Genomic DNA, 14,341 nt, shown 5'->3' with positions numbered 1-14,341 from the left:
AATGCATGGAGGTTGTAAGTTCTCCATTTACATATTAAAGAAGGACTTGTGAACTGCTCCATTACCATAGAAAAACAAGTATTCAGATTGTCTGTCTGATGTAAAACATTTAGCACATTAACTGGCAGTTAGAAACGGAGTTTCAAATCCGTTTTCTAAGACACATGAAAAACCGGAAATAAACCGATGAAGCAATTCTTTAAGTCCGTATTTAACGTTTTTGCCGAAATCATTTTTCCGTATATAACAAGATAATGGCTTATTTGATTTGAAAAATCTTTCGAAAAAACTCACCCTCAAGAATAAACTAACCCTTGTACATGTTTTCAGGACAAGTGAGTTGTGCCACATTGTGAGGTTATTAATAAAATACTATTTTTGAAATATGAACAAAATCGCCTCAGTTGTTTTGGAGAAAATCGTCCGGAAAGAGCTAAGGAATAAGAATAAACTAACCATCATAGATACTTTCAGGACAAATGAGCTATGCCATACTGTAAGGTTATTAATAAAATATTAATTATGAAATATTAACAAAATCGAATGTGTCTTTTTGAGAAAAAGAAATATGATGTAAATCTAGGACGTCTGAGAGTCTTACGTATAGTGTAAATAAATATTTTATTAACAAGCTTAAACATGGCACAATTCGTTGTTCTTATAGTATTTCAGAAAGAGTGGTTCATTTATGTAGCTGGGTTTGTTCTGATGATTTTCCTAGAATGGCTCTTATAATATGGCATAATTCACCTTTCTCTCTAGAATCTATAATAGAAAGGGGATTCACAGACTTTTTCACGGGAAAAGTTTATGGTAATCGACTTATAATTTCGTTTATATTTCATAAATATGTAAATATAGTAATAAATAACTAACAGTGTGCCATGATTTATGATTTAATTTAATACATGTATGCATAAAGGGAGCATGTTGTTAATTTATTAGCGGTTATATTTTATGGTTAATGATAGGATTACTGTGTTTCTGTTATACTAACCCGGGACACTCCGGTGGGAGGTTTACTTTCACTCCTTCCATCTGCTGAATGCCCCTAACCAACACAAGAGCTATATTTATTTCATTCCTGTTGGATGTATTAGTAATAAAATTACGAAAGTAATACATATCTTACTGCTAAGATTCAAAGGTCATTGAATTCAAAATATTAATTTGTAAATATAGCTATTTCATAGTTAGAAAACCATTGCTAAAATCGGTTGGGCAATATGAATTATGGCCAATATACTGTAGATTTTTTTGGTGATCTTTCTGATTTTATGTTATCTCCTTACTCCTACACATAATTTCACTGCTCTTGCACTGTTGAAGTTTTCTGTAATAAATTATAAAATATCAGATTCAGGGAGTTAGTAACTTCTGCCAGATCGACTGTCCCGATCAAAACGTGATGAATGTTAACCCCATTAATGAGCACCTGTTTCTATACTTGAAATTTCAGAAGGTTCATTTAGCATTAAGTTTAAATAGTCTATATAACGTATTTGTTTGACTAAAACTGTTGATTTAATTCAATTTATTTCTCTCTTATTATTTTATTTTAATTCTAACGCTTAGTGGTCTCAGTCCAGGATATTCGTCGCCATCTTCTCGTAACTCCTCTATTTCAAGGAGATTATGGAATGAAACATTGGAGTTATTACAACTCTCAGATATTCCATATTGAAATGGGCTCGTACAAATAGAAGACTAGTGGAAACTCTATAGCAAATTAGGAATGTTATTTTATTTATATTGTAAAATATTACACTTCTAATTACCAAATGTCAGTTGTCAATAAATATCTTTCATAAAATATGAAACTTGGTCATTTCTTTATTTAGTGTTATATGGATATAATTAAATACGTAGAATATAGATATAATAAAATATATATATAATTAAATAGTATAATGTATGGCTGCGTTTTATATATGACTTTCATTTCACCATTACTTCAATTAAATCAAAAGTCAACATATTTCGCCCTAAAGAGTAAGTTCTTTGCTCAGAAACTAAGTAGTAACTGGATTTTGTGCATCCCTGAGGAAGTTTTGAACAACGCTGAGGGTAATTTCGAGAAATCACTAATACATACAGCAGAAATAATAGTAATAATAAAAACTTAAGCGCTTTAAATTAAAATTAAATATATGTCATGCTTCTTTATCATGAAAAGTATATGTATGACGCGTATATGAGACTATAATCAAGCTTTTGATCACAAACGTGGTGTTTATGTGGAAATTGTTACTCATGAGCCGAGATTTGAGTCTACTTTGTCTCAGAAAATATTCTGAAAGTGCTGTCTCGACCTAAAAAGTAAATATCTATTTGTATTATAGGAGCTGAGTTTCATCAAGTATCTTGTCACAAGAATTATGTTTCGAATATTGGAGTCCAGGATATTCAAAACCAATATAAAAATATGTTTGGGCTGCCATAAATGTAAAATGATTATTATAATAAGCTTTTATGAGGTTGGTTCCCAATCTATTTTCACGTGGAAGCCACTTTGCTACTTTTGCAAAGTTACTGCACCTTTGTATATACATCTAGTACATGAACGTTCAACCTGTGTCCATTACATGCCAATTTTTATGCACAGCAACTTATATGTGCCAACGATGGCTTCGAAGAACTGTTTCCTTTACTTTTACAGCCTCTGACAATAAGGAGAAAAAGAAAGCATTTTAAGATTAAGGTAAAAGTATCTTTAGGAAGCAAAGACATTTGAAAGCCAAAATGAATAAGCAAAGTACTGTATAGATCACTTATTCTACGGTCCGTGGGAAAAAAGCGGTCTCTATTTAAATCAATAGATTGAATTCCAACATGACAAAGCCAACTCCTTCGAGTGTCGCTCGAACCGCTTCTGTTCAATACACTCTCAACAGAATCCGACATAAAACACACAAAAAGTATATTTGTTATTAGGTAGGTAATAATAATAATAATAATAATAATGAAAACGCATTTATGTGTGTAAGTTACGCCATGCAAAACAACTACAGTGAAAATATTTCACAAAGATGCACTGATATTTGAAACTATAAATTGTAGATTTTTATGGTATATGGACAGAATTTCGCGACCGAAACATCGCTCAAAATTCGGAGGATCAAAATGTCGCGAGGTGCAAATCTCGACGTCCAAAATCTCGCTTAGTCAAAATCTCGCATGGCCTAAACCTCATTGACTGAAACCTTCGGCCAAACTGTCACGTGACTAAACCGTCGCGTCTCCGAAAAGATCACCTCTAAAATTTCGCGGAAGAAATCTCCCTGTACCAAAACTCGCAGGTCGAAATCTCTTCAGGGTAAAATATCATCATAACAATAAATATATGGGTTTCTGGGATTCTATTATTATTATTATTATTATTATTATTGTTAATAATAATAATAATAATAATAATAATAATAATATGAACAAGAACAAGGAATATTTAACATGGGCTCAGAAATGGGATCATAGAGCGTAAAAAATTAAAATGAATGGATATACAATCGTAAAAAGGCTAGAATTAGCTGATATTTATTGAATCTATTTTAGTTAAATTATTTGGTAAACGTAAACTGCAAATCCTGTAAGTTTAAAATTTATATCTCAAATCTGGAATCTAATGAATCCCGGATGAAATTCTGAAAATTCCTCATTAAAAATAAGTGGTAATGTGTCCCAGCGTTTTCGAGAGTTCTGCTCTTGAGAAGGAAATTAGCCAATTTTTACAGTTTTCCCGCAGATTTAAGAAATGAAAGTGATCTTGTTAGTGATCACATCACAGGAAAACTGCTGAACCATTTGAAATGAATTCTTTAATATAGTTAGTACCTACATCAAACTGGGTTTTTTTATGTGACCGATTGAAATGTGTGCTCTACTGGGCGTCAAATCTTATGCCAAAAATCGAGAATCTAAGGGATAGTGTTGTCCACGAGATGAAAACTTTCTCGTCTTTTGAGAGTCACATTGGGTCAGTGGTACTGTTTTAAAGTAGAAGCAAAGGAAATGAAATCTTTGAGTTTTACGTCCCACGGTTATGCCGGTTAGGCTAAAGGAGACGGTGAATATGAGTGATGAAGGAAATGGTGGAATGAAGAAAGTGGGAGGAAACGGGAGAACCCCGAGAAAACCCACGCACACGGTGTTTGTCCACCACAAAGTTCACTTGGCGGGGGCTGGGATCGAACCCGGGACCCCAAGCACCAGAGGTGAACGCTCTACCACTGAGCCACCGCGGCCCCCGTAGAAGCAAAGGAGTACGGACACTGGCTCCCACTTGTTGTGTCTGATCTGTACGTAGCCGATTAAGTGTGGTCAACTAAGTGTTCTCCCTATCGACTCTTAATATCGGTTACATTATTTCTTTGGACTGTATTGATTATATTAGAAACTGATAATTTTTGAAACACACTTTATTTTGATTTAGGGGAAAATATTTCGAGTTTTACAACAGAATACAGTGAAACTTACATCGATAAAAGTACGATATGGATGCAATGGAGGTTATATTCGCTCAACTGCCTTAGATATTCACGTTTATCTGGATGAACAAATACATGTAAATTTGGATAAAATCAATTTAACAGTGAAGACTACTGTGTGTTCCAAAAGCTTATTTCTACTGGAGACTTCGAACAATTAATTCTTAATATCCTAATAAGATTCCCTTCTCGTATAATGATGGAACTCGTAGTATAGTTAACATTTAAAACGTCTCTGATACCCTTACACATACACTATTCACGGATTTATCGCTATAACTTGATATCATTTTCCTGCATCTGCACTCAGTAGTATGGAAACATTAGAAAATAGAAAATGAATAGTAATCCCACAAGTACAGCTTCGTATGCTAAATGGAGTGTCTACCGTATATACGGCATTAAAGAAGCTTGTTTTCGACACCTACAACTATCAAAAAAATTGAGTGCACCTCGTTTGACGTCTAATATGCACTAATTTCTACAGGTACTTTCCTTACAACTTCACGTTACTCAAAAGAACAGCACTTCCATCCTGGTAACAGTATCTTAACTAAAATCCCATCTGATTCATTTTCAATTCCCAAAATGCCCTGTTGCTAAACATCCACCAAAATTCCCTGTGCTGGCTGTGCCTACTCCCATAGACCAATCCACAAATGCCCAGATACCGGGCCCAATATCTACTCCCTCTTTGAAAGTAGCTTCTGATCTGCCCGTGGTAACTGAAGTTAATAATCCCTGTTTATGAACTCTAGAAGGCATCCAATAAGAGTTCTTCCCAGTTTCTACTTCCTACGATACCTCACGACATTTCGCATCAAATACCGGTCTTCGTCGTAAAAGAAAGAAGTAAACTCGTGAGCACCGTTGTATAACCGAAAAAGCAGGTAAGATTGCATTGCAGGTAACAAACAAAAAGTCAATACAGGTAAAGTGCTTTAGTGACACGTGAATCACGCGAGGCTAATATTGGTGCTTTGATCTTATCATCGCAACTTAACTTATCTCTAATCCCGTGACGATATGTTACAAACTGTAAGTGTTGAGAATGAACAAGCTGTTTAGCGTACTTCTTTCCCTATATGTCAGATCGTCATATCTCTCAATGCAGATTCATCGTGTTCGGCTGGTATTTTTTGTTGCACAAGCCGTTTACGCTCAATATTCCAACTGTTCGTAAAGTAGCTAAACTCAAAGCATAACCTCCGAGAAGTTGCCCCCCCCCCATAGGAGCACTACCCACCCAACACAAGTACATACTGATCATGTGTAAAGAATGTTACTCGAGGTACATTGGAATGTACATGATAGGTACGTGAATAGAGCAATCATGTGAAATACACATGTAAGGAATAAGGTTACTTCCGCCCAAAAGTACGTGCATGACACATACCGAGGAATGTATCTATTATGTGTATATCACGTACCGTGTATGTACTTGACACATTTACTTGGCATTGGCATGTGCCAGGAATGTACTAGGCATGTCAGTAATGTTCCTCAGGGCAGTGCTATGCAACTGGGGGGGCGAGTACTTAAATACTAAAACCTTAATGCTTCATTTTTACGTTCGAATTTAGAAGCTTGTACTTTTAAAAAAAGCCAAGCAACTAACTCTGAAAATATATGCCCTCCTCCAGCATCTGTGTGGCAATTTAACTATCTATTAAAGCACTACAGTAACATTTACGAGCGACCGAGCTCTAACCTATAATCTTAGCATTCAAACCTTTGATTTACGGTTATTTGTGATTTCACGTGTATAACAAAGACAAATATTTTTAAAAGAGTGTAGTTTAAATAAATTACTGAAATAAATATTTTTCACAAAGTTTATCCTTTTAAATTATTGTTCAAAGGCCTTTGCCTTTAGTAAGCCTTCTCCGAAATACATGCAAATGAATTGTGCTGCCATCTTTGGAGCTCTTTTAAAATACACATATATGTTTCTCGACAATGAGATCTCAGAAACTACAGGCTCTAGAAAGATGACGTTTTCACTGATCGATTGCAAATTTCATGTAGATTGTCCAGTTCTAATTGAATATTTAAAAAACATGGGCACTATTTCTTTAGTACATTTTTACGGGTACATTGGAAGTGTTGAACTTTCAAAAAAATAAAATAAAACATCACATCCTAATCATTACACATTCCAACACCACACTGTTGTATATAGCGGTTGTATATGTCTCCGGCATTTGTTTCATAGCCAAATAATAATGGAAAAGGAAGGATAACCATTTCTCCAGTCTAAGATGAACTTTTTTGGGGAGTGTTTTTCCCAATAAGCACCATATATAACTGACAATATATTAATTTTGTATGTATATTACAATGTGGCTAAACTCAGAAAGTGGCTATAGAAGTGAAAAGCATATGGCTAAAAAGCCACTATTGGCTCTTTGGAAATTATGTGACTAACGACGTTCTCAAAATGGCCAGATCTCGTCACAAAGTGGCTAAATTGGCAACCCTAGTCCCAATACGAAGCAACTTACGCACAACCATGCCATGGTACATGGGGTATGTGCCATTCACATTCCTCACATTCCAGTGAAGCATGTAAAAGTACCTTGCAAGTGTCAGAAATTCCTCGAAAGGCACGTACCCAGCGACACGTGCTATGCATATGAAATGTACATGTTTCAAGTACCAGGTACGTAAACGGTACATATGGAACTTAAATGGCACGTTCCTAGAATGTACCTGGTTGGGTGGGTAATGATCTATTCTAGTGCAATTGTTAGTGCTTCGTTAGTGCTTCTTAGAACACTTACTCCCAACATTAGTGCTTCAATAGTTTGGACGCTAGAAGCAAAAACTTTGGGGAGGGCAACTTCACGTTAGTCCTCCTCAGAAAGCACTAACAATTAAACCTAGTGCAATCATTAGTGCATCATTAGTGCTTCCAGAGAACACTAATAGTTTTGTTAGTACTTCACTATTAATGTGCCTATGGCCAATTACGTCACAAAATGTCCATAAGGAATACAGCGTGAACTTTTCATTGGAAAAATTCCCGCTAAATTCAAACGGGCTAATGATCTCTTCTACTGCAATCATTAGTGCTTCATCTGTGTTTCTTTCAACTTTAATGCCTCAATAGTTTGGACGCTAGAAGCTATAAACTTTCAGAAGGCTAACGTTAAGTTAGCTCCCCGAAGACACTAGAAATGAAACCTAGTGCAATTGATAGTATATCATTAGTGCTTGTAGAAAACACTAATAGCTTTGTTAGGGCTTCATTATTAGTGTATTAGTGTACATACGACCAATTACATGTAATGAAACTCCAATAAGAAATAACATCTGAATTTTTTCGTTGGTTCAAACTCCTGCCAAATTCAAAAGCAGTGATGTCTGCTTATAGTGTAATCATTAGTGCTTCTTAGTGCACCAACTCCCAACATTAGTGTTTCAACCTATTTCGATGAACTAATCCCTAATGTCTGACAATAAATCAACGGTTTGGAGACAATGCAAAATAAGTAATTATATTCTTCCCTAAAAAGAAAATATTTAAATAGTCCTTGTCAATGTTATGGAATTGGTCTTTCATTTTTTTTTCTTTCAGTCCTTTTTGCTAGTCTATATTACAATAAGTTGACAGCCAATAGTTTCTGAAAGGAAAAGTAGCTCTCAAACCTAAGATAATTTGCCAACTTTGGTTTAAGGGATGGTAAAAATATTTTTAGTGACGGTTTCATGTCTTCTGTCAATTGTTTCTTTTTATTTGGTCACTTCCAAGTGATATATACTGGGCAGTGTACAGTCTATAGTTTGTGATATGTTACAAATTTAGTTACGTAAGTTTCGGACCATTGGCCTTTTTTTACTACTAGCTATTGAATTTTTTTTATAGCTGGCTTCATGCTGGCGTTTTATCAACCTCATGCTTTTAACATGATTTGTATTGTTTGAAAGTCATGTGTAAGTTGAAGAATCTTTATTGTGCTGTCTTTTTCCCGAAAGATTACAAATACAAGTATCTGAGTGGATATACATTTTTATCTAGTATAGGAAAATTAAGCCATCTGCCGTCCTACATTACCTATACTAACACACCCAGAATATTGGTTCTGTAGTTCTTTTCTAAGAATTTCATTATATTTTTAGGGTGAAAACTTTACGCTAGATCCCCATTAATCGTTAGTGATTCAATGAAATCAAACTATTCATATTAGGGTTTCATTACTTCTGAATACATGCTTAATCTTTGTTTCCGAGTTTATCAACTGGAACAAATTTTCTTATTAATCTTTTGTTCACTTTAGATTTATAATTGTATAAAATAATGTGTTTTCACTAGTGCTATTGAGTAAACCTACTGTTAACGTATTCACAGTTTGACAGAAAGTCAGTTATATTTATTTAGGGAGCAACTTACTACTACCCCCTCCTAAAAAGCGATATCGCCGAAACCAGCACTAATCATTAGTGCTTCGATAAAGTATCACTCTTCACATTAATGCTCCAATTCATACGTTCATGCCTAGGTATCCTAGGTATATGTATTACGGGACAGCTTCGCGCAACCGGTACGCACCATCTTTAGACGGTTACCGTAGAGAACTCACAACTCTTTACCTCCAAATAATATAGCTTTGCACTATATTACTTGTAGGTTCAGAAAGCTCGTCCCTTCGACAATCGTCTTAAAGTCCAGAAAGGCACGGTTCATCTTACCGTAACGGTCCAGATTCGGACGGAATCACCTGAGAGGAGACCTGAGGCGTGATAAAGAAATTAGGTGAGAACATCACCCACTTTTACAGATCATTTACAAGTAATTCAACAACCACGTTTTCGCCTTGTCATGCAACCTGAAAAAAGAACAAACTAACCTAAATATTTTCAGTGCCATTTATTATGAATAATTGAACGTACCTCTAACGTAGGATATATTTTACAATTTACCTTGCCCCAATTTCGTAGTTGGTTCGTAGATTTACTTTAAAGTTTCTTACAAGAACGAAATCTTAGTCTGTGGAAACACACTATTGTTCGTGATCACTAATCGAAAGTTTGTTCATTATAAATCTGATGAATCTTCTTGCAATAATTGTCCATTATTTCACTTTTAATGATTTACTGAGCTGGCTTCCCTGGTGAACGTGATGATTGCATTATATTGTGGGTTCAGTTGAAGAAATTGGCTTAATCAATAATCCTTCATGTTAATCGGTGTTTAGACGTCCATTCTGTTAAGGTACACCTTGCCGAGTACTTTGTTCGACTTACTGTCTCGTTCACAACCCCCCTCTTGTTATAAAGTACTTCATGGGGTAGATTTAGTTTAGTAAAATCTTACGAAATATCCATAAAAACACTAATATCTGCATTACTATTTTTACAGATTATTTAAGGAATTTTGGGAACAATTCTAATTTTTCTAAAATTCAGCGTAGTTCAAATCCTTTTAAAATGAATCTGGCGTTGAGACATTAATATGTTCAGCAAAACTTGCTGAATCATTTTACACACACACTCACTTACATCACACCTCCGTTTATACGTCTGGAGTTGTCTTAACTTTCTTCTTCCTTTTCTTCTACTCTCTTTCTTTTAGTACCACCAGACGGCAGCACAATTAACGGAAGGCATACACCATACGAGTTGTACGAATTCAAATGAACGTCACAAAATACTCTAACGGAGAATTTGCGTTGAAGTGGAAAAATATATCAAGCAAATATTTGGAGCAGTTACATTGGCGGTCGAAAGGAATGTACGTGCACCATTGAATAATGGTAAACGTTCAAGAACCCTGTACTGTAGTTTCACTTCAATAATCATCACTGTTCCAATGTCAATCTGAACATTAGTTCACTGGGAATTTTATAAGAACTTTCGTCGGGCGATTACTTCATCAAATGAAAATGTCTCATTTTAACGTAGAAAAATAACGAACTCGTGGGGCATTTATACGCATACATGAAAGTTTATGGGGCTTTTGTATGTATTTTTTTTACATTTGGCACTGTCACTAAGTTAAGCAATTATACGTGCATGACACAATTGAAATACAAATAATTCTCATGATATACTTTCAATATTTGACTTACAATATTGCTATATGCGCTCTTATTATTAAAAATAATACAAACATTACACAAAATTATGACTATTTGAGTATAAAATGTTCACATTTCATACTTTACGATATTATGCAAAAACTATAAAAGATGAACAAATAAACATTATAAATTACTTAACTTACCGGGCAGATAGATAAAACAAACATTAATAAGAATCATATATTTCAATATTCCACAAGAGGAAATAAACAAACTTATTCTACAGATATTATACTTAAAATTGCATAAATGACGAAGCATTCTTGAACTTCTTACGCTATTCTGACAAAGAAGTTTCGGAAAACAGAATGTTATTCACAAATACAAGGATTACACATTATTTAAATATAATAACTACATGAAAGAAATTCATTACCACTCTTTCGTACTGTTACAATAAGAGTGAGGCCGGATAGAAGCAAGTCTGCCACACTTTTACGCTAATTAGCGCCTATCCACTTAAATTTATAAGTCTCCCTTCCCCATTATACATTCATAGTTTCATCCCACCCCTTTGGAATGGCAACAAGACCTTCTAGTGAGGTAGGAGTGTAAAAACAACATAGAAAATGAACCCAAAGGTTAAAAATAAAATGAGGGGGGCAGTTGCCATTCAGAATTCAATACTCGCGTAACAATATTCCACTGACACATAAAAACTTACTCTCACTCATAGAATTAGAGAATATCATCGTTTACATCAATAATAACACATGAATGCTAAGCGACTCACCTCATACAATTGGTGGTTCAAGATCTTACTGTTAGTTTCGATAACTTGTCGCAAAACATCAACGAGACAATATGATAATTCGTGTAAACGAGAGATTTTAACTTATATTTCTTTTACATATGAATACTAATGAACAATATTTTCATACACATTAATATTTAGAGAACAATCATGTCTGTGACTTTTTTTTACACGTCATGTCTATTTAGCTTAGGATTCAACAAATGATTCAAAGCTAATATAAGAGTACGATACCGACAATCTAGCTTATCATTTAAGTACTGCAAATATGTGTCACATTTTAATAGCTCTTTCAACAACAATTGAACATTGAACTTATTACTTTCACTCGTGTTGAAAACAGACAAACTAACTTTCGATACATTTAAAGAATTCACATTTACTAAAGTTTCAGGTTCACAAGAATCATTTTTTTCGCTACTTTCTTTTACAGAATCAAATTCTTTTTCATGAATGTGTTTTTTAACTAATTCTAACCAAATGTTTCTAGTTTTCTGAATGGGTCTCCACACTCTCATACGATCAATAGAATGTACACCTCAAGATTCTCCGGTTAAAGGATCTATAAGGTCAAATACTTTGTCTGAAATTTTACTTTTACAAAACAGAGGACCTTTATAGAGCATGAAAAATTTACGAATCTTTTTGTCTACAGCTGAACTCAAGTGTGATTGCAACAAAAACACCAAATCATTTTCTTTTATTTTATATTTTCCTTCTTGGGAAGCATTATATTTCTCGTTTCTATTTCTAACTTTTTCATTTCTGCGATAGTCAGGCATTATGAGTTTATTTTCCCAATATACAGGTTCATTTTCATCATGGCTTTCGTTTGTTACAATGCCAAAATGCTTCAACACAGAACAATTCGCTTTTACGTTTAAACGAAGGCTAGCAGGGCTGACACCTAAACTACTACACACAGAATAATTCAACAAAATGACAATTTGAGGTATATATCTCTCCCAAGAAGTATGTTCTTCGTTACACAGTAGTTTGAAGAACCTATTTGTCTTCCTATGATTCTTTCTACAATGGAACTCTTCGGATGGTAAGAAGTTACATAGTGAATTTTAATATCATATTCTTCCATTTTAAATTTAAATTTTGCCGATAGAAAACATCCACCATTGGCCACCTATATAGACTTTGGATTTCCCATGGTTACAAAATAGTAATATTCTAAACATCTTAAAACACATCTAGTTGTTGCGTTTCTGATTGGGAACATTGTGTAATATCTACTAAACACATCCAAGATTGACAATGCAAATTTATTTCCAGTATGAGAAGCTGGATAAGGACCTAACATCAATAGAGACCATGTCTCTTACATTCTTTATGGCTACAGTTTGTATAGGTCTAGCTGGTGGCGAAGTATCAACTTTTGTGCGTTTACACACAACACAATCACGCAAATAATTGCTGATATCCCTACGCATAAATTTCCAATAGCAGCAATCACTTATGAAACCTAAAACCTTTTCGAAACCAAAATGCCCTTGTTCATGATAATTTTGAATTACATCGTTCACAAGTGAAGGAGGAATACAAATTTTCCATTGATTAGGAAAATGGTAACTGCGATTCAACAAAATTCCATTTTCAATTTTGTAAAATTCACCAATATTACGATTTTTAACCTTAACATAAGGATCATTGGGATTCTCTAAATACTTCATGATATTTTCATACTCTGGATGTTCTCTTTGTTTGTTGATTAAATCTTGAACAGACAAAGGTTTGAGACAAGAAGGCAACACTTCGTACTTATTAACTTCATACTTTTCAACCTCAGTAAACAAAATGATATGTGACAATGCATCGCTAGCTTGATTATCTCGGCGTTTAATATACACAATTTGTACGTCAAATCCCTGAATTTGTAAGCTCCAACGAGCAAGCCTAGAATTCCACTGTCTCATTTTATGTAAATATACCAACGAATTATGATCCGTATAAATTTTTACATGTCTTCCATACAACAATTGAGACCAACGTTTAAGAGCGACTACAATTGAAAGGCATTCACGTTCAGTCACTGTGTAATTTTTCTCTGCAGGCTTTAACGTTCTACTATAAAATCCTAAAGTACGTTTCTTACCATCTACTTCTTGAAAAAGAATATTTCCCAAAGCAACTGAACTGCAGTCTGTAATTAAACAAAAATCGTGATCTAAGAAAGGATGTGCAAGCATCACCTCTTAAACTAAATCATTTTTCAATTGATTGAAACTATCTTCACAAGCTTGAACCCAAATCCACTTTTTATTTTTCTTAAGTAAACCAAATAAAGGTTCAGATTTTTGAGCAAAACTTTCTACAAATTTAGCACACCACTGTAACAAACCCTAAACTCTTTGTAATTCTTTCAAATTTCTAGGTCTTGGAAGATCTTTGATACATTGTACATAAGAGGGATTCTTTGTAATACCTTGCGGACTAATGTCAAACAATAAAAAACTAAATTTCGTGTTACCAAAAGTACACTTCTGTAGATTTAAAGTCACACCAGCCTCGTAAACTTTCTGAAATATTTGATCCAAAAAGTGTAACTGTTCTTCAAAAGTCGTAGAAATTACTGAGACATCATCAATATAAGAGACTACTTTTTCATACAAACCTGCCCCAAGGACAGTTTGCAAACACAACATAAAAGCAGCTCCTCCATTTATATAACCAAATGGAACTAGAGTATATTGATACATTTTACCATTCCAACAAAAGGCTGTGTATTGTTTACTTTCTTCACTTAAACATACTTGTAAATAACTTCCTACAAAATCTAAAGAGGATACGAATTGGATTCCTTGAAATTTGATGAGATCATCAATCTTGTTGACTTTCAACTGTTTTAATTTGACAAATTTATTCAACTGAGTTAAATCTACAACAGTACGGAGTTTACTAGTATTTTTCTTGTCTACACACAATAAAGGATGACAATGCACAGAGACACATTCTTCCACTACGCCACATTCTAGCCATTCAGCTATTTGTTGTTCAATATTTTCTTTATA

General features: G+C 34.2%; 1 protein-coding gene across 3 annotated transcripts in view; it reads left to right on the top strand.

The window, feature by feature from the left end:
- Window positions 1-1,820, top strand: part of LOC145693164 (retinol dehydrogenase 12-like) — a 52,195-nt gene extending 50,375 nt beyond the window's left edge. For all 3 annotated transcript variants that reach the window (XM_081768920.1, XM_081768918.1, XM_081768919.1), the window contains one exon: window positions 1,576-1,820. In XM_081768920.1, coding sequence (XP_081625046.1) covers window positions 1,576-1,684 — 109 coding nt within the window. In that variant the 3' untranslated portion in view covers window positions 1,685-1,820. The remainder of the gene's footprint in view (window positions 1-1,575) is intronic.
- The last annotated feature ends 12,521 nt before the right edge of the window (window positions 1,821-14,341 follow it).

This window comes from Thermobia domestica, chromosome 8 (genome assembly GCF_964235325.1).
Source record: "Thermobia domestica chromosome 8, izTheDome1.hap1.1, whole genome shotgun sequence".
Taxonomy (NCBI): domain Eukaryota; kingdom Metazoa; phylum Arthropoda; class Insecta; order Zygentoma; family Lepismatidae; genus Thermobia; species Thermobia domestica.
The sequence above is the reverse complement of the archived record's forward strand: the minus strand, read 5'-3'. Positions and strand labels throughout refer to the sequence as shown.